Consider the following 21,951-nt stretch of genomic DNA (forward strand, 5'->3'; position numbering starts at 1 on the left):
AGAGGAGGAGAATATTTTTCAGACTTGTTTTCTCTATTTTGTAAAGAGGATTGAATAATTCATCAAAGAACAATTCTTTATGCACCCTAACATAATGGATTAGTAGTAAGAAAAAATGGAACATTAGTAGATATGGTAAATAGTATGTTGTTACATGCAAAGGCTCCTTTTAATCTTTCGAAAAAAGCACTTTTGATAGCATGTCATATAAGTAATAGAGTTGTAACACCCGACCCTAAATTATCTGTGATATATCATTCACATGCTTTGGATAGCATGTTTGTACATTGAATTGCCCCAGAAAACAAGTTAAATGACTGTATTACCCCTAATGGTACGGTTCAGTCAAATAAAACTTGAACTAGTTTAAACAGAGAATCGAGGATGAATTTGAGAAAACTAAAACCCATGGGTTGATTTAAAATGAGGATTCAGAGTTTGAGGTTCGATATAGAGTTAATCCAGACTTTAAGTACTCTAGGGGCAAAATGGTAATTTACCACATGAGGACGAATACGAAAATTTTTAATCCCGTTTGATTAAGATTGGTTATATTAAACTTATTGGAGTTTAATTTGAGGGTTTGGCAGTGAAAAAGTTTAATTCCAGTGATTTTTGGAGTGTAGGGGTAAAATCGTAATTTTTCAATCCACGGACAAAATTTGAGATTTTGAGAGAATTTAGATCAAATTTGACTAATTGGAGAATGGTATGAGTATAAGGGATGAAAAATATGCCTATGGGCAATTTTTCAGTTTTTGGGATAAAAATGTAATTTTTGACTTTTACGGGGGTAAAAGTGTAAATTTCAAAAATGACTCCACCAAGACTTTGGATAAGTCTGAGAATTTTATCTAAGCTATGGATATATGGAACAAGTGTATGGTGAAAATTTGGAAATAAACGGATGGCTAGAATTTAAGGAATTAATAAAACAAAAAAAAAGAATAAAATAATATTATATTATTTTAGCCTTTAAAAATGTCAAAATTCCAGAATTCTGATCTTCTTCAGCTGTCCAAACCAGGAGAGAAAAAGGGGCAAAAGAAATAAGAACCCTAGCTGAAAAAATTTGGGAAAATCAAGAGAAATCAAGAAATCAAGCATTAAAAAGGTAAATTTCATTGATTTTCCTTGTGATTTTCACTAGCCATGCATTTTTTTCTCATTTCCATGCAAAATTAGAAAGTGGGTATGGACACCCATGCTGGCCAAACCTCCATGGATGAGTTTTGAACTTGAGTTTGGGTTGATTTTAATTGAATTAAGTGATTTTAGTTAGGTTATATTGAAATATAGGAAAAATGAGCTAGAGAAATAATTTTCTCCCATTGAAACCCATTATGCCGAATTTTTAAGGGGAATATTGGCTGCTGATCTTGATGTTTATCTGAGAAATTATGATGAATAATGATGAATTATGAACCCAAAAAAATAATGAGAATTTTCAGAGCAAAAATACGAATTTTTACCCACTAGGGGTATTTTCGTAATTTGCTACTGAGACTGATAATTTGCACCACACTGAGGAACATTAAATCAATTTGGGTGGAATTGAGGTATAGAAATTGAAAAAAATTAATTTGGAGTTTAAACGGACGCGTATATCGATTTATCGGGTAAAAGACCGAAATAGGCTAACATCTCGTTTAGGCAAAATTTAGACATTTTGCACTTCATATCATGCATTAGTAGTATAAATTAGTTTATTTTGGTTTAGTACCAAAGTAGTAAACCTCTTAATTGTGCAATTTGTCAAGGTGGCGAATCCTCTAGCAAGGGCAAAGAAATCGCACTCGAGGAGTAATAGTTGGAGTACCCGAATTTAGTTTTCAGAAACTGTGAGTGAACTTATTATCGTCTTAATTATCTAGAGTAGTTTTATACAATTGTGTATTTTATGGAAAATGGGTTTAAATGGTAAATTGCTATGTTTTACGAGAAATTGTGATTTTATAAAATGATTTTATAAATTTTTTGAAAAATCGAATACTGGTTTTGAAAATAGAGTAATTGGAGACTGCTTGCTTGTGTTGTAAATTTATGATTTTAAATTGAATGGCTTATGACAATAAATGAGCATGAATGGCTAAACTGATTTTGGTGTTAGAATTATTTGTACTGTGTATTTAGCCTTGAGAGGCTAGATTGCGATAAATTATCATGTCATGTAGAAAAAGATTTTATAAATCAGGTGCTAGATAAAAGATTAGCTACTGTAGTGGTGGGGGGTTCCATGGGCCAGCCTATTAGAGGGACACGGTAAACTTCTTTATATTCTCACCTCGATCGTAGAGGTGCGTAGGGTATCTCCTGAGGTGGGCTTTTTGAGTGCATTTCAAGTGGACCACCGCGTGAGAGTGAGACTCAGCTAACGTCAAGGAACGACTATGTTTTAAAATAAAAATATGATTTATGCGAAATATGAATTTTTAACAGCCTTGGCGAGCTCGGTTGGATACCCCTGGTCCAAGTGTCACCGAGTACAGGATTTGGCATGAGTCAAGTTTTGAGTAATTCACAAGCCATATTGATTATTTGGTTGAGATGAATATTCGTGATGTGAAAAATCTACTGAAGTTAATTATTTTTTAATTATCTCAATTTACTCGCCTTTAGATAGTTTAGATGGTATCTGTTTACTTACTGAAATTTTATAATCTCACCACCCTCAATTCCACACATTTTAGGTTCGGGATAGCCGATAGATAGCCGATTGCATCAAAGACTTCAGTTAGCCTTACATTGTCAAAATTATAGGTTCACAGACTCGCATTTTATTGGTTAGTTAGGGGCCCACATGTCATTGTAAAAGTAATTTTATATTTTCGTTATCTGATTTAAAATATGTATAAACATATTTAGCTTTTACACCATGTTTTTGGCGAGTTTCGATATTATCGAAGAAAAATGACGAAAATGCCCCTGTGAGCCAGAAAATAATATTTTATTATTTTGATTTGGAAACGACTTATGATTTCTTGAAATGTAAGATTTAATAACTGTCACTCACCGGGAAGATGCAGAAGCTGATGCTAAGCGTTGTGGGGTTTCGATCGGCATTCGGGATAATGAGTGCGTATTGGGATGTCGCGGCGGTTGTCACTGGCCCGATGGGAGTTCCGGGTCATGCCAAGAGTTCCTTTAAATAAATTACTTATGACACCATATGAATTATGGAATAATGGTAGAAAACCAAATTTGAATTATTTTAAAGTGTGGGGGTGTATAACTTATTATAAAGTCACGGATCCTTATAAGACAAAATTAGGACCTAAAGGCATCAAAAGTATTTTTGTTGGTTATGCACAAAATTCAAAAGTATATAGATTACTTGATTTAAATTCTAATGTTATAGTTGAATCTATACATGTTGATTTCTTTGAAAATAAATTTGTTTATAATTTTGTTTATTTTGAAAAAGAAAAAAAATTGAATTGGCTCTAATAGTTGGTGAAAAAAGAAAAGAAATTTATGAATCAATTAAGCCTAGAAGGAGTCAAAGATTGAGAAAAGAAAAATATTTAGATTCTGATTATGTTTTTCCAGATTCAATTGTTTTTCTAGTTGAAGGAGATAGAACCAATATACTAAAAAAAACACCAATTCTATTAAGTATAGATGAAGACCCAAAACTTTTAGTGAAACAATGTCTTCAAGAGATGCAGCATTTTGGAAAAAAGCTATAAATGATGAAATTGACTCAATAATGTCTAACAATACATAAGTCTTAGTTGATTAACCTTTAGGTTTTAAACTAAATAGATGTAAATGGGTGTTTAGAAGAAAACATAATACTAACTGTTCTGTACAAACCTTTAAAGCAAGATTAGTTGCTAAAAGTTTCAAATAAAGGGAAGTCATACACTATTTGGATATATATGTTTTAGTAGCTAGAATAACATCCATTAGAACACTTACTGCATGTTTGGTTGGGGGAATGGCTAAGCCATTCCCCCTCTATTCCCATGCCATTCCGTTTCCCTTGTTTGGTTGTCAAACAAGAGGGCGGAATAGGCATTCTGAGGAATAGAAATTCCTAAACTATGGCTTTGGGGTGGGAATGGCTAATACCCGCTCTCCCCCCGGTATTATCTATTCTCTGACAGGGGGAATAAGTTTAAATTATATTTTGACTATAATACCCTCAACTGTTTAATTAAATCACCACTTTATCCCTATAAAAACTATTTTTTTTCTCTCTCTTCCTCCTTCCCCCATCTTCCTCAGCAGATTCAACCTTCCCCTTCCCGAAAATCATATTCTCTCTCAGTCGACCGTCTTCCTTTCCTCTATCAGCCACCCTTCCCCCCTGTTCATCTCCTCTCTCAGCCAGTCATCCTTCCTCCTTCTTCATCTCCTCTCTCAGCTGGTCATCTTCCTCTCTCTCAGCCTTTTGTCGCCCCTCTCTCTCAGCCGCTCGCCCGTGGGTCGCCCCTCTCTCTCAGCCGCTCGTCCGTGGGTCGCCCCTCTCTCTCAGTCGCTCGCCCGTGGGTCGCCCCTCTCTCTTAGCAGGTCGCCCGTGGGTCGCCCCTCTCTCTCTCTTAGCCGGTCGCCCGTGGGTCGCCCCTCTCTCTCAGCCGGTCGCCCGTGGGTCGCCCCGCTCTCTCTCAGTCGCTCGCTCGTGGGTCGCCCCTGTCTCTCAGCCGCTCGCCCGTGGGTCGCCCCTCTCTCTCAACCGCTCACCCGTGGGTCGCCCCTGTCTCTCAGCCGCTCGCCCGTGGGTCGCCCCTCTCTCTCCGCCGTCCACAGTGGAGGTAGTTGCTTCAAATCCTTCAGGCAACAACATTTCTATTTAATTGTTGTGATTTTGTGATTAATTGTGATTTTGCTTCAAATAATTTAATGAATAAATTAACTAGTTTTAAAAAATGAGATGAGAACAACTATCTCCTTAGTGTATAGCTTAAATCTTTTATCCTTAGTTGATTTGCCGCATGCTGGCATTAGATAAGTATCACAAAATCCTTGTATAGATTAGAATAAATAGCTTAGTAAATCACTGTAAACTTCCTTGCAAATCCTCTGGTCATTGCATAGACACAAAGAAAGAACAAAATTAAGTTCTAAAGGATACTGTGCTGCTTATTTTCCAAGCAAGAAATCAAGAATCTTTGAATTAATGTCAGATTCTTTTATGAAGTGCTTTTGCTATTTCATTTTGAAGAATATTCGGTACAAAGCATAGTATGTGAAAAGATATTGTAAAGTTTGGTGACTGAATCACATTTGCACTAATTTTAATGTGAGGATCTACACTATTTTTATTTAATTGGAGTTGAGTTGAACTTAATTTGAATGAAAGGAGGACAATTGATTAGCATTAGTCATTGTTGTATATGTGTGCATCATTTCATTTTCATATTGTATGTCCCATTAGTACACACGGCACATGGGTTTTTCTTTTTTTACAAAAAGAAGACAATTTCATGGAAAAGAGAAGTATTTTTATAAATACAATCCCTCAATAGTTTTGAATAATATTTTTGGTTTTGTTTTTCTTTGCCAAATGAACCGTGAAAAGAGGATAAACTTAGGCCATAGAAACTTTTTCGTTCAAATTCACATGAGAGAGCATTGTATTTAGAACCTAAAATTTGTACCCTTCATAGAAGTGAGCCCAAAAAGGGGAAGAAAAGAAGAATAAGCTTTTACTCCATTTTGGTTCTCAAATTGGAATAAAATAAAAATGTTGGATTGACTTTCGTACTTGAAATTGAAGAATAAGCTTTTCGTACTTGATATGGGATTTGATGCAAAGTATTAAAAATAATAAAATAATAAGAATGTGTTGTGTGTAAAAGCAACAAGTGAATGGTCTGTGATTAGGTGATTCTGATCACATGGAGCCCCATATGCCCTACACACCAAATCTCTCTCTCACAATCCCAATACCCCCAACTTCCCACTGGTTTCCTCCTTGGAAACATCACCCACGACCCTTTCCCTACACCATTTTCTAGGTTTTTACTGCCATTTTCTTCAAACCTTTTCTTATATTGCCTTTTCTTAAGTAAATATATTACTTGCTAAATTAATATATTATTTAATCTCACAAGTTGATAGCCTAAAAGTTGCCCTCACATTATTCATTAACAAAATCCTATTATATAAAACAATGTCTTTATTTAATTCATTCTTAATTATCCTATTAATTGTTTAGTAGATCTAACACAAAAATATTATAATGAATAGGTCTTAATAAATGGTCTGAAGGCAGTGTACATTTTTATGCATATTATAAAAGGGTTTATGAATAATTTATATTTTAAAATAAATATTTAAAGTTCAAAACAAACCTTGCAGGGACTCCTTAACTTTTTTATATTTTTCTCTCCAAAACTCCAACAACCCCATTGACATCAAATCCAAAAATATTCCCCAAAATTCAGAAGAGAAAAAGCCTCTGCTGCTGCCATATATGGACATCTCTTTCAATCTGAATCACTTTCCATACTCCTCATGGCCTTCAATCCTTTAGGTCTCTGCGTAATGCCAAATCACATGAGTTAAAAAAGAATTAACTACATTTGCATAATATATTGAAAACTGCAAATCAAATCTAAAAAATTATTGTAGAAATCAAAAAGAAGAGAGACCTAATCATGTACCTTTTTAGAGCTCTTTTTTTCCCTAACTTCAAACCTCTCTTTTATTATTTAATATCGATGGAACTAAAATTTTTGAGATAAATATTCTTACCTTATATATACATTTCCAAAATGATTATATTTATTATGTGATGATATCTTATATAGTTAGTTTGACTTTTTGTAATATTTGTGTTGGACATTGCCAAAAGAATGTTGACTTAATAACGGTTGCCAAGTAGAAATGTCATTAATCCTCTTTTTCCCTGTCTGTCTCTCTAACCTAGCAATTATTAAATTTTACAATTTTTTCATATGGCTTACTTATGGGGCTGAAATGTGATTTTGATGTCACTTATTTTTTTTTTTACCATATGGCTTTAATATTTTCCTTGAATAATAAAATAGATTAGAATATTTATTTTTTGCAGTCATGGTTCGTTTGTATTTGAGAAGAGATGCGAAACGACGAAAAAGATAATTAGCTATGTTTAAATTTTATATGGAGATTTGTCGTGCTGTTAGTTCATTCTTGACCTTATTGTCTGCAGCATCGACTTTATGTACTTATAGGCCAAGAGTAAGATCTTATGCATTAGATTTTGCTACAAATCGAGAGTATGTGAGGCGACTTGTGTATGATAATGATATTTCATGTATTTCACAAATTAGGATGAATAGGGTTACTTTTTTAAAATTATGTGAAATGTTAGAAAGTATTGGAGGGTTGAAGTCAACAAAGAACATGCTTGTAGATGAGCAAGTTGTAATATTCTTACATATTATTGCTCATCATGTTAAGAATCGAGTAATTAGTTTAAATTTTAGAAGATCGGGTGAGTCAATTAGTCGGCACTTTCATAATGTTTTGGCTGCAGTCTTGAAATTGCAAGAACATTTGTTTAGAAAACCTGAGCCCATTCCAACAAACTCAACAGACAATCGGTGGAAGTGGTTTAAGGTAGATTATTGATCTTATAACTTTTTGTAATTATATATATACAAGACATTAATAAGTTTACTTATTAGTAATTCATTACATCCGATTTGTAGAATTGTTTAGGTGCTCTAGATGGGACATACATCAGAGTTAAGGTGCCAAGTGCAGATAAACCTAGATATCACACTCGTAAAGGGAATATTGCAACAAATATGTTAGGTGTATGTACACCTGACATGCAATTTGTCTTTGTTCTTCCTGGTTGGGAAGGGTCTGTAGCTGATGGCAGAGTTCTTCGAGATGCACTAAGGAGAAGAAATGGACTTAAAGTGCCTAATGGTAAGCTTTCCTATGATAATGGGAAGGTATTTCAAATTATGTACTATATGATTATTCTACTTAAATAAGGAAATAACTTATTTAGTTTGTTTTATATAGGTTGTTACTATCTAGTTGATGCGGGCTATACAAATTGTGAGGGCTTTCTTGCACCTTATAGGGGTCAATGATACCATTTGAATGAATGGCGTCAAGGCCATGAACCAAGCAGTCCTAAAGAATTTTTTAATATGAAACATGCTGCTGCTCGCAATGTTATAGAGAGATGTTTTGGGTTATTGAAAATGAGATGGGGTATTCTTAGGAGTCCATCATTTTATCCGATTAGGATACATAATAGGATTATTATAGCTTGTTGTTTGCTTCATAATTTTATTAGGAGGGAGATGAGTTTTGACCCTATTGAAATGGATTTAGGGGAATATGTTGAAACCAACATAGTAGTTGATGAGGATTTTATAAGTACTATTGATCCTACTGATGTTTGGGGTAATTTCAGAATGGAATTAGCAAATCAGATGTTCAATGAATGGCAAACATCTAGGCAAAATGATGATTGACATTTGTTAGGCATATTGATACTGAAGGACTATTGCTGGGTTTCTTTCCTTTGCCAGTTCAAGTTGTACTTTTTTTTAATTTGTTCTTAACGTGTTATTGTTTTGTCAATTGTTGTTGTTAATTGTGTTGTTTATATTGTACTTTTTATCATGTGAATAAAGTTTGAGTAGTTTTAATATATTATTGAATATATTTATTTTTTTTGCATTTTAATAATATTTTTTATAATTAAATATTTGGTGTATGGTAGAAAACAATGTCCACATCTTCAGCACGAGCTTCTCAAAGTTCAAAGGGAACCAAAAGAAAATGGAATCATCATGAAGATGTTGCACTTGTTACAGCTTTGATTGATTTGCACAATATAGGGAAATATAATGCTGACACTGGGTTTAGAGGGGGTTATTTAATAGAACTTGAAAATATGCTTACAACAAAATTACCAGATGCAAACTTGAAGGCGAAGCCCCACATAGAGTCTAGAATAAAGACTTTGAAAAAAGAATGGACTATTATATATGATATGGTGCAAGGGACACATACTAGTGGATTTGGGTGGGATGATCAAAGGAATATGGTTGTTGCTGATGATCCAGTATGGGAAGCTTACATACAGGTACGTTTTTGAGTTTGGGTTATTTAATTATTTTCATATTAGTTTCTTACTAATAATATAACTAATAGTCTTTTTTTTTTTTGTTATTAGAGTCATAAGGAGGCTGCCCCTTTTAGAAGAAAGAGTTTTCCCTTCTTCAATGAGCTAAGTATAATTTATGCAAGAGATCGTGCAACAGGGAAAGATGCACAAACTGCAGCAGATATCCTTGAAGAAATGCAGGACTGTAATGATACAATCAATGAGGAAATTGAAGGTGAAAACCTAGCTGGATATAATTTTGAAGATGAGGATTTTTCCAATATTCAACCTCAAACTTCAGCTCCCAGAAGTGACACAACTTCAACAAGGAAGAGGATAAGGCTAAATGAGACGGGTGATCCCATCACATCTGAATCAATTATTGCTGCTGCAACGATATTGGGTGAAAACATAAAAGAGGCTGGAATTGAGTTTAGCAGAAGTGTTGGGGCAGAGGTGAACATCCAACAAAAAGCTCAAGAGTTGGATGGGATTTTAAGTCAAGTAGAGGGATTGACAACGATGGAAAGGGTTTTAGCTTCAATTAAACTTCCAGAATCTCCAACTCTTATGTTTGTGTTTTTTAGTATTGATCCTGATCGAAGACTTCAATGGCTGAGGACATTTCTTGCTGACCGTTGAGCTTGGATGAATCTAAAACTTTTTGTAAAGGTAAGTTCTAGAGATTGTAACTTTTGGGCACTTGTGCTTGATGTTGATATTAATTATGAGGTTCATTAACAAGTCAAAATCCTTTTGAATTGACAGTTATGTTAGTAGTTGTATAAGGGTGATATTATTGTAGCGACTTTATTTGTTTTATGCATGTTGTAAGTTAGTGTAATAGGATGAATATTCATCCATTAATTTCAAAGTCAGTGTATTTTTCTGAACTAGACATGATTTGTAGATTATATGTACTATTATTTTCATCTAAAAGGCATTTAGTATTACAAGGCTCTTTTAATATTTATACCATCTCCATGCTAATATGCTTTAGTTAAAATGGTAAATTGTCATTTTCTTGCCAGATATGGAATGCAAATAATAAATTGAAAGACACGGTATTTCTCTATTTGCCATTTATGTTTCCGCAGCACCAAATGTTGGGTTCAAAAAAATGATTTTCTTCTTTTTTTAAAAGGGTTTATGAATTTACGTTTAATCTATCAAAAGACATAATTTACATTTTTTTTTAGAAAAAAATGATTCATAATATATGAAAACGATTCATAATATATGAAGAATTGGCTTAAAAAAAATCTATACACAAATTTAATTGATTATGATAGATAAAATATAATATAATTAAATTATATTTTTAAATAATTATCTATTTATAAAAATATGTGATTAAATAATAATTATTTTTAGTAATTGGGAAAAAATATAATTATGATGGGTAATTATCTTTTGGGATAAATGTGTATTTAAATGATAATAGGGATAATTTTATTTTTTTATGAAAATAATTGTTAATATGGTCAAGGGCATTTTTGTCTTTTTATCACCTATTCCTTTCTTATTCCAATCTTATTTCTACCAATCAAACATTGTGATAAGTCATAATAGCAATTTCTGCTCTATTCCATTCACAATACCAAACAAAGTAATAACTATTCTATTCTATTCCCACTTTATTCTATTCCCACAGAATAGCAATTCTATTCTATTCCTGCCTATTCCGCGAACCAAACGTGCTGTTATAGTATTAGCTTCGATCTATAAGTTACATATACATCAAATGAATGTTAAAACAACCTTTTTTAAATGGTGATTTAAAAGAAGAAGTACATATGGAATAACCAGAAGGTTTTATACTTCTTGGAAATGAGAAAAAAGTTTGTAGATTGGTTAAATTACTTTATGGGCTAAAGCAAGCTCCTAGACAATGGCATGAAAAATTTGACCCATTCATATTATCTTTTAGGTTTAAATGGGGCTGACAAATGTGTTTACTCAAAATTTACTAAAGATTATGGAGTAATAATATGTCCTTATGTTGATGATATGCTAATATTTAGCAATAACATATTGGCATAAATGAAACAAAGAAATACTTAACTTCTATATTTAAAATGATAGATTTGGATGAGGTTGATACCACTTTGGATATTAAAGTTAAGAAACATAATAATGGTTATATTATTAATCAAAGTCATTATATTGAGAAATTGATCAATAAACTTAAATCTAAATATAAAAGAATTTAGTAGTTCATATGACTCAAGTGTGAAAATGCATGAGAATAATGACCAAGTAATTGCACAACTTGAATATGCTAGTGCTATTGGAAGTATTATGTATGCTATGCGTTGCACGAGGTTAGATATTGCATTTGCAGTCTGCAAATTATCAATATATACAAGTAGGCCTAAGAAAATTCATTGGAAAACCATTGGGAGAGTTCTCGGATATCTTAAAAGAATTAAAAATTTTGTCTTACATTTTTCAAACTATAAGAGTATTAGAAGGATACTTTGATGCAAGTTGGATTATTAGTGCAAATGATAATAAGTCCACTTCAAGTTAGATTTTTACACTAGGAGGTGGGGTCATTAGTTGGGCATCTAAGAAACAAACTTGCATTTCACATTTAACAATGGAGTATGCATTTATAGTTTTAGTTGCAACAAAAAAGAAAGTAGAATGGTTGAGAAATTTATTATTAGATATACAGTTGTGGCTACAGTCGATGCCGGTCATTTCTTTATATTGTGATAGTACTGCCACAATGGCTAGAGCATATAGCAATGTCTATAATGAAAATCTAGATATATTAGTTTAAGACATGATTATATTAGAGAATTAATCTCTAGGGGGTGATTACCATAACATATGTTAAATCTGTAAGTAATTTGGCAAATCCTCTAACGAAAGGTTTATTAAGGGATTTGGTAAGTAGTACTACAAAATGAATGGGTTTAAAACCCTTATTAGACACTAATATCAAGAACCCAACTTTTAGTTAGTAACTTCTAATTACAAAGTTCAATGGGTAAAAACAAGTTATTATTATGTATTTGTAATGCACTATTAGAACTCATTCCTTAAAATCTTGTTTGAAAATAATACAATCCATTACGTATAGAGGTTGAGTTTATACTCTTAATGGAGTTTGAATATTATATTATGGAATGAAAAATATCTAGAGCAATGGGAACATTAATGAAAACTCCACCTACATAAACATAAGGAGTGGTGTCGCTTCAACAAGAAGAATCTGAAAGATTCTCTTGTAAATGTTTATTATGAACATGATAAGCACATGGTCATTATGGTGCTAAAAGTGAACAATTATTTACAAAAATATAAATGAATATTATGTGTGATGTATCTTTAATTTTAACGCAAGAAGTCAAGGTTCAATCTGCGGAAACCATTTACTTCGTTAGGGTTATGAGATGCATTCGCTAATTGATGGTTCAAATCGAGAGATACCCTTTTGTATGCGTAATATTCATTTGCGTGAAAGGCAGAAATAAATAAATAAATAAATATATTATAAACAAAAAACAAACCAACATTTCAAACTAGTGGAGGATTGTTAGATAGTTTGTGTAACACCCTGTACCTTCGTATAGAAATCAATATGACCTTATTGATAAGGCAAAGGGTCAATTGACGTCAATTTAAGTGCCAAGAGCGGTGACAAGTAAAAAGAATATTTTGGAATAAAATAATATTAAAATATTAATATTTTATCTATTATCAAAATTAGTCATGAAAAAAGATTATATGATTAATTTAAGTGGGGCAGAAGAAATAAAAAAAAAATTCGAAGAAAAACGATGATAATTGTGCCTGCGTGTCTTTATTAAATAGAGTTAGAGCGGATAAGAAAATATTTAAATATTATAGTGATACTGCGTTGAAGTGCAACTTTGATATTTTGTTTGTACACATGTAAAGGAAGAAAAATAGAAGGAAATTAGAATTTAAGAAATGTTGGAAGGACCTAATTAAAAAAGATGAAAGTTGAAGGATCACCTAGTAAATAAAGAAAAATTTGAGGACTTATATGCAAATTTTAATATTTGAAATTAATTGAAATTTACTAGTTAAGGATAGTTAGATTATGTGAAAATGTGAGATGCACATGTGATTTGAATGAGTCAAAGAAAGATTAAATAAGATATAAAATAAATGTAGTGTATAGAATAAAATAATCAAGGAAAAAAGAATGGATTTCAAAGTCTTTGGTTTTATAATTTTACTACATAAAGGAAAAAAAGAAAAGTCAAAAGCCATTAAAGCATGGGCAAGCCGCCTATGACGAAAATGTGGAGAGAAAAGAAGAAGATAAAGATGAAAGAAAAGACAAAATAAAAAAAAAAAAGATATTGGGCAATTCGCCCATGTGCCAAAAACAAGGAAAAAGAAAACTATTTTTCCCAAGGCTTGGCCTTGAGAAGTCTGTCACAATCAAGAAAGAAAGAGAAAAGAAAATTAAATAATGAAGAAAGAAAGAATGGAAGTGATGGGCGGGTGGAGGAAGTAGAAATATTTTGTGCCATGTAACTTAATACATAAAATAAGTGAAAAGAAAAGACAAAAAACTATGGGCATTGGGCAATCTGCCCATGGTGAGAAAACCAAGGAAGAAAGAAAGATCTAAAGCTTCCACCCGAGAGGAAGAAAAAGAAAGAAAGAAAAGCATTTGCAAGGCTCGATCGTGGGGAAATCCGCCCAAAGCCAAAGAGAAAGAAGAAAGGAGGAAGGAAAAGAAAGAAAGAAGGAAAAAAAAAGAGAGAAAGAAAGAGAGAAAAAGATGGGCACGAGTTTGGCTTAAAATTGAGTGAACTCGTGAGATTTCCTCTCTCACTCTTGAAGATTTATGTTGATTCATCACTCAGGAGATTTAAATGTTCAAGAGAGAAGCCGTGGAGAGTCAATGAAGGAATAAGCTCAGTTTGGTGGTTTAAGCAAGGAGAGGTAAGAATTTTGGTTTTAAGCTTGAGTAATTTTTGGAAATAAGTTGGTAATTGTGTGGGTATGTTTGTGGTAGCAATGGCGGCCATGAGTGTGAGGAAGTTTTGAACCTTGTGTGTGGGATCCAAGCTAAAACCAAGAGGTAAGCATGCAATGTGATTATATTGTGTTGTGCAAGATTTGGTTGGTTAAAGTATATGGATTGTGTGTTAAATGCTTGTGATTGAGGTTAATGGAAAAATATGAAATTGAGTAAGAATTTATTGATTGATGTATTGCCCGTATTCGAGTATGATTAATTGTATTGAGTTTGAATGGTTGCTAGGAAGTATATAAGTAGAAAAGTTTGCTGTGGTGGCGTGCTAGGTGAAGTAACGAGTGATCGACAATTAGAGTTAGCTAGATACGCACTCGAATCAATAGCGACGAAGTGTCCCGCTATTATAAGGTGAGTAAGGGTGTCGATTTTAAAATTTTTGTAGCTAGACATATATATATATATATATATATATATATATATATATATATATACGTGTTGATTTATTTTAAACACAAAATTGTGGAAAGCATTAGCTGATAGAATCTTAGGTATTTTGTGGATGCAAGTTGATTTTAAAGTTGGTTTGGATATATCTATAGATAGACTATATATGTAAAGTGTTTTAAAATTGGGAAACAATCCTTTTTATAATATTTGAATCAAAATTCGTGCCCTGTATTTTTATGTAATTTGCATAGTTAAAGGCAATTGTTAAATGATTTAAAATGCACGTTTTGAGCATCGGTTTTAGTTCGATTTTTGTATAAGAGAATACACCATGCCTTTTTTTTTACGTGAAAAGTAATTTAAAGGATTATTGAACCTTGTTGTCAAATGGTTTTAAGCAATAGACTTGGAAGCCTTGATTTGATTTTTTTATAATAGTTTTGACAAACTAAGTGCGTCGAGAGTAGGCCGGCTATCACTTCGATTAAGTGTGACCTTCGTGCACGAGTGAGCTTTAGTTAGAGAACCTTTGGATTGTCGACGGGGGATTAGGTATGGCAGGGTTCACGGCTTGTGATATATATACGTGATTGGGCCATCATAGATATATACGGTTGCGATCGCTTGATTCTTCAATATCGACTAACATCGTTGAGACTACCATGGCTATGGGAATCCGGTGGAGCGAGGCTTTCGCATTGTTATTACGTGAAAATGAGTCCACGTGTTGATATTATACTTTCCTACTCAAGAGCTTTGTGAGTCTTTGACACATACTCTTTTGCATGGTGGAGAGTTAAGATTTTCTCTGCAGCTCCCATTGTTTAAATAAAAGCTTTCAGTGTTTATTTGACAATCATGAGTTGATTTAGGTGGCAGTACACTATGATTTCTTTACATGCCACACAATTTGGGAGTGTGCATACCTTTATACTGTATTTCATATTTTGATAGTACATGATGTTTCCGATGATTGAAACTTTTTTTGTTACACTTATTTTGGGCACTGTTTTGCCAAAGAAAGCATTGTATTATGATTTTACGAAATTATTTTTATAAGGCACAAATGTCCTTATTGTGATTTGGTTTATAAGATTAGTAATTTATATTTTGGTTTTATCATTCAAATGATCTGTTTATTGCTTGTTTCCCATCTATGTCCTGCTCATGGAGCCGATGATCACTGAGTCTGTGAGACTCACCTTTTTATCTTCCTTTTGCAGATAGTGATCGGCTTAGCATGCAATCATCGGCACTTATGGTCCACCGTAAATAGGTAAAGGCATCTCATAGCAATTCATTCCGAGTCACTTTGTTGCTAAAGGTCAAGTCATTGTACCTTGTTTTCTTTGTAAATGAGTACTGGTCTCAATATAAATGTTTAATTGGAGATTTTAGACTATGATGTATTTACATATAATCATATGGATTAAAGGTCCAAATAATTTGTTATGTGTATTGTTCAAATCATGTCACGAGAGTATATGGTTTAAAGCAATAACATAGATTGGTGAACGAGTATAATGAATTATCAAAAATCTCTAATAAGGCTTGTTCGGGACTTGACGAGTTCTCTTGAAGGTCTCGAACGTCAGTAATGATTGGGGAGAAGGTCGTTACAGTTTGTTAATGTTGGACTTATTGTCACTAAAGAATTATAAATAATTACCTTATTAAAATATAACTTTTGAAAGGTTATTAAATATAACTATTGAATAGTTGTATTATAGGAAATAACTATTTAAAGAGTTATATTATGAAAAGAAATAAGTCTTTTTATACTATTTGAAGAGTCATATTATGAAAGGAAATAAGTTTTTTCATTAAAAGACATATATATTGGCTTATTATATAAACAACGTTCTTACACTGTCAATTTTATAATTTTGATAAGTGTGTTAATGACTTAATTGTATTTTGAAGGTTAAAAAAATACCTTAAGGAAAGTGACAATTCACACCCTCAAAGTCATACTCTTCCTTCTTCACAAAATATTCTTCTTTTCAAATTTTCTAGCAGAAGGTGTATTAAAATCGTTCTCAAGTGAGGACAACTCATATTTGGAAGAGTATGTTGAGATATATTTTCGACAAAGCCAAATTAGTCACTTAAGGTTATGGAAATAAGTTAAGATATGAAATTGATTAAGCAATTAATTTGCATAAACTTTTGACTTAAATATTGAGACATGCTATCAACCAAAATTCTAATTATATATCATGAAGTTAAATTTAAAATCTTAAGATTTTTGTTAATAAATAAATGTATTTTAACCAAGTTTGGCTTTTGGCTAAATTTTAATTTAAGGAGAAATGAAAATATTTGGTAGGAATTGAATATAATTTCAATAAGAATTTGATGATTGTAAGGCTAGAAGGTGTTAAGTTTGAAAAGCATCCTATTAAAGTTAACAGGTTTTAGGATTGGGAAGCTTATAAGGTTAGAAGGTTTCAATATGGAAAGTACTGTAAGGTTAAAATGTATTGGGATTAAGAAGCTTATAAAGTTAGAAAGTTTTATGGATTAGAATATGGTTAGTTAACTAAATAAGGTTGCTTGCTTATATTTTAATTCATAGAATTTTACATCAAGAATATGTATTCTCACTATAAAAAAATTAAGTTTTTTCAAAGAAATAATCCATTAGTAAAACACATGGATTTTCAACATAATTTTTTTTAGGAATACCTTTCGTCAGTAATATCTTTTGTTGGAAATAGAAAAATTTGTAGATAAAAATCGAACATAAAAGTTTTGTTGGAAATGAATTTAATATTTTGGATGTCGCAATGCGTGAGTTTGGGAACACAATTGTTCGACTACGAAAGAGAAGTTGTCATCAATATTTTTTTGTTTATGTGAGATAGATCACTTATTTGAATTTATCTTTTCTAGTAAGATCTTAAACTTGACTTAAGTTTATTAAAAAAAAATTAAATTATGGTCTTCAAAACAGTTTTAGGGTTTACAAGTACAAGTACATTCAGGGAAGCTATTAGTACACCGTGCTGCTCATTTTGAGATCAGTATCAGTTAATCATGTATTATTTTATTTTAACCTTAATTAATAATATTTTATCTTTTTTTGCTTATATTTCCCTTAGTCACCAACTATTTATTATTTTGATTTGTTATTAAAAATTGGACATTTCTCTTATATCATCCCAACATTATGGTGAGACTTAAGAAAAAAATTTTCACCTCAAGAATATTTAACAAATCATTCTTATTTTCTTAAAAAGGCTTAGTCATTGGATCCATTCAATATTTTATGAAAACGGGTTTTGATTGTAAACTTTATGCTTTTTTATTTTTTATGTTCTTATTATTTTTAAAATAATTGTCAATTTTTAAATAAATGAAATCTATTATATTGGAAACTCTTCTAAATTCTCCCAATGCTTTGGTGAAATTTAGAAATATTTTCTCACCTCAAGAATTTTTTAGAAGTTTGTCTCTCCAATTTTCTTGAAAAATGATCAAAGATTCTCATTTATTAGCTAAATTAACATTTTCAATGCACATGATGTAAACATGGAAAGAGTGATGAATGTTTTTTTTTTTTTTATCAAAGTGGGATTTTTATTAATATCAAACCATTCTAGGGAAAGAGACCCCTAACATGTTATTGATCAAAGGAAGCCCGACATGCTCCATCCAATTTAATGACCTACCCCCCTGTCGGAGGAGGCTGCCAACCAATCAATATCTCTTCGTTTCTATTTTCTGAATAACAAACATTTTTGGGTAATGAAAGGGCAGTAGATATTGCCTCTACCATACTTTTAATCATTGTCAGCTTTCTTTCAACTGGTAATGTATGGTCTTCCTTTCGAAAATGGAGAGGTTTCTCCACTTCCAAATCTACCAACAGGTTACACCAAATGTAGTTAGCCAAGCATTGCCATGAGTGCCCAACTTATTATTACTAAGGTTGCCTTTCAGCCATTCTCTGAATGATAACCTAAAAAACTGGCTACATTCCTCTTGAGGCAGGAGCTTCATCCACACTACACTTGCTTGGGCACAATCCCTAAAACGTACAGTAGAGATTCCTCTTCTAAGCCACATTGTTGCATTTGGATTCATTAATCATATGTCTTCTAGCGCGCTCCTGGTTCATGAGGAGCCTCCCATGAAAACATTGAAATAAAAAAAGTCTCACTCGTGGAAGGTCCAACCAACGCCATGCCAATTTCGAAACTCCACTAGTAGTGGCTTCATTTTAGGCAGCTGTTTTCCTCAGAAACTCATATGTTAAGGCCACAAAAAAATACCAGAACTTATTGCCCAATAAGGCTCATCCCCTCGGGACTCTAGTGATGGTGGCAGTGACTGCATAATCCTCTGGACTACATATATTGGCAGACAGCTCAATAATTTTCCTTGGTCCCAGTCTTCATTCTCAGATAAGTAGTCACGGACGCTATCATTTTCCAATGCCTTGCATATCTGTCCCCTGCTAAAAGACATCAGAGGTTCATCACCAATCCAAGTATCCTTCCCGAAATTGACAGTAAGGTCGTCACCCAAAGCCCAGCGTAAGTTGCGTCTAAAAGTTTGGCATAAGCGGCTTAGGGAGCCCCACAATGCCGATGCACCATGGCGTCATGTACTCTCCGATCTACGATTTGTATCAAAACCATATTTTCCTTTCAGAACTTGCACCCAGAGCACATTAGGTTTAGTAAAAAATTTGCCACATTATCTTAAGTAAAAAATCATTGTTCATGAACTGTGGTCGGCAGATGCCCATGCCTCTTTCTTGTCGAGGTTTGCACAAATCCGGTTATTTAATTAGGTGCACTTTTCTATTAGATGCGTCATCTCCCCAAAGAAAATTTTTGCACAACATGTACACTTCAATCTTCTGACAAATTCCAAGAGGAATTGAAATTGCTTGCATGACCTAATATGGAATGGTGGCTAAACTAATTTAACTAAAGTCAATCTTCCCGCAAGCGAAAGAGAAGATGCCTTCCAATTACTTAATCTACTCGTCACCTTATCAAACAAATAATTAAACTTGTTAATGTCGTTCCTTCCTCGCAAAATTGGTAACCTCAGGTACTTACCCATGTCTTCTCAATAACCAAACCCCGAAACATTCTTTAGTTTTTTAATGCAGTTCCTGTTAACATTTATAGAACAACAGAAAATTAATGGATTTGTCCTTACCTTCTCACCTAAACAAGCACAGAAATCTTCCAAGACACCTTTGATGGTTTCCATCTAAGCTAATGAAGCTTCCGCAAACAAGACCAAATCGACTGCGAAGAATAAATGAGACATAAGCGGGCATCTAGCAGACAACTTCACTGGCTTCCAATGACATTGTGATACCGCTTCATTAATTGTATGCGACAATCTCTCAAAACAAAGGACAAACAGGTAGGGAAATTGGGTCACCCTGATGAACCCCCTGGGATGGTGCAAATGCATTTGAGTGTTCACCATTCCATAATATCTGAGTGCTACTACTTTGCCAACTGCGTAACAGAACATCAATGAACTTCTCGGGGATACCGGCATCCATATGTGAGTCTTGAATAAACTCCTATCTCAACCTATCATGTGCCTTTTCCAAATCAATCTTCCTCATCATCCAACCTCTTTTACATTGCTTCTTCTGGAAAGAGTGCATTACCTCTTGTGTTACAATCACATTGCCGAAGATTTGTCTCCCACGGATGAAGTTTGACTGTGTGCCTACAACAAAAGTTGTCGTAATAAGCTTTAATCTATTCGTTAATACTTTCATCAGTACCTTAAATATCACCGAGAGTAAGCTAATTGGGTGAAACTAGGTGATATTCTCTAGGGATGATGTTTACGGAATTAGCACAACTAGTGATCGACACATACTCTCACTTAGATGGCCTCCCTCAAATGTATTCGACACAAAATCAACCAAACTTTATCCAACAACCGACCAATATGATTGAAAGAACATTGCTTGAAAACCATCAACTCTAGGAGCCTTCAGTGGCTTCATCTCAAACAACACAGTTTTAACTTCGTTACCCTCTATCAATTTCATCAGGGTTGCTGACTCAACATTTGATATGGCAGGAAAATGTCCTCTAATTGGGTATAGCGGCATGCACTCTGATTTCTTTGAAAATAGCTGCTCAAAGAATGTCGTTGCTTGCATTCTAAGCATGCTTTGATTGTCACACCAAACCCTAGCAATATCTTTTAGTCTCATAATTTTAAGCTTGCTCTTACGACGAGCTATTCTGACATGAAAATACTTTGTATTTTCGCCCAATTTTATCCAATCAATCTTTGCCTTCTATGCTCAAAAAACTTCCACTTGTCGAAGTATATTCTCATATTCCACTCTCAAAGAATGCTTGATTTCCCTAAACCGAAACGAAGATCAATTCTCTAGGGCCTGATCAATACCTCGTAAACGTGCCAAAATACGTTTCTTCGTGAGAAAGATACTACCAAACACCTATCTATTCCAAGAAAAGGCTTTCATACAGATGTCAGACAGTCTTGTCACAAGATGCCCAGTGCACCGTCATTCCTACCTTGTCTACAACCCTTTCACTTATTCTGGGTTCTACAAGGATTAATATCGAAACCTTACACTGACACACATAATCTTTTATCACCCCAATAAAATTCCTGTCACCTGCACCTTGGCAATTCCAATTCAAATCCATAAAATATTTAATTAAAATAGAAATGAACTTATGAGGTATTAACCCTCTATAAACTTTCGTCAACTGCCAAAACATCACTTTGAGATGAACTGGTTATGTCCATCTATTGAGTAGTGCTTACGCTACTATCAATGTCATGATGAACTGAAGACTCCATCCCTCGCGTCTTAGCGTTTTTCTTTAAAGAAATTTTTTGTAGCCGAACAAGGTCGCTTTTATCAAGGGTTTTTCCTCATTCTTCCCAATGTGAATACCACCCATCTTTTCTGCTCTAGTTACAACATCCTTGATCGGCATTAAAGACGTTCTCTTAGGGCTGCTAGGTTGATGAGCGTCAGCGAGAAGTAGCTCTGTGTGTTTATCGGGATCCAAAATCTGATCCTGTGCCACATGCCTATCTGCTCCAATACTCTCCTGTTGTAACGGACCCCTCTCTCCCTACGGCCTTACACCACTCCGCTGTACACTCCTTAGTGGGTCAGTTCCCATGTCCCCTTGATGGGCGTTACTTGTAGTGGTCAAGATGATGGTATTTTCAACCTCCATTATGTTATTTCCATTGCTGGACCCCGCGACCACATTACTAATCAATGCCTTATTTTTGACTATGTCAGTATTTGACTTTTCCTTACTAACCATCTGTTCATCAACATCCACATGTGTTTCTGGTCCTGTATTACCCTCATTAGTATTAAAGGCATAATACCAGGGTTGGTGTCTAAAATCACAAACTGAGACTTTTGAGCAGTTTTATTCGCCATTTTAAATCCATATGTAGGTCTCTTCCTTTC

General features: G+C 33.5%; 1 protein-coding gene across 1 annotated transcript; it reads left to right on the forward strand.

Moving 5' to 3' along the window:
* The first annotated feature begins 7,425 nt into the window (after positions 1-7,425).
* Positions 7,426-9,709, forward strand: LOC18507245 (uncharacterized). The gene is made up of 4 exons (XM_088810229.1): positions 7,426-7,551; positions 7,644-7,869; positions 8,681-9,046; positions 9,137-9,709. The coding sequence occupies exons 2-4, from the start codon at positions 7,849-7,851 to the stop codon at positions 9,707-9,709; spliced, it is 960 nt and encodes a 319-aa protein (XP_088666355.1). The 5' UTR covers positions 7,426-7,551; positions 7,644-7,848.
* The last annotated feature ends 12,242 nt before the right edge of the window (positions 9,710-21,951 follow it).

The sequence above is a fragment of the Theobroma cacao genome, chromosome 1 (genome assembly GCF_053813885.1).
Source record: "Theobroma cacao isolate CCN51 chromosome 1, ASM5381388v1, whole genome shotgun sequence".
Lineage (NCBI taxonomy): Eukaryota > Viridiplantae > Streptophyta > Magnoliopsida > Malvales > Malvaceae > Theobroma > Theobroma cacao.

Bases quoted from the DNA above. Each gene is read 5' to 3' on its own strand.
- LOC18507245 (XM_088810229.1), top strand. From the start codon at position 7,849: ATGGACTTAAAGTGCCTAATG. The intron at 7,870-8,680 runs GTAAGCTTTCCT...GGTGTATGGTAG, and splicing joins TGGACTTAAAGTGCCTAATG to AAAACAATGTCCACATCTTC. The intron at 9,047-9,136 runs GTACGTTTTTGA...TTTTGTTATTAG, and splicing joins TATGGGAAGCTTACATACAG to AGTCATAAGGAGGCTGCCCC.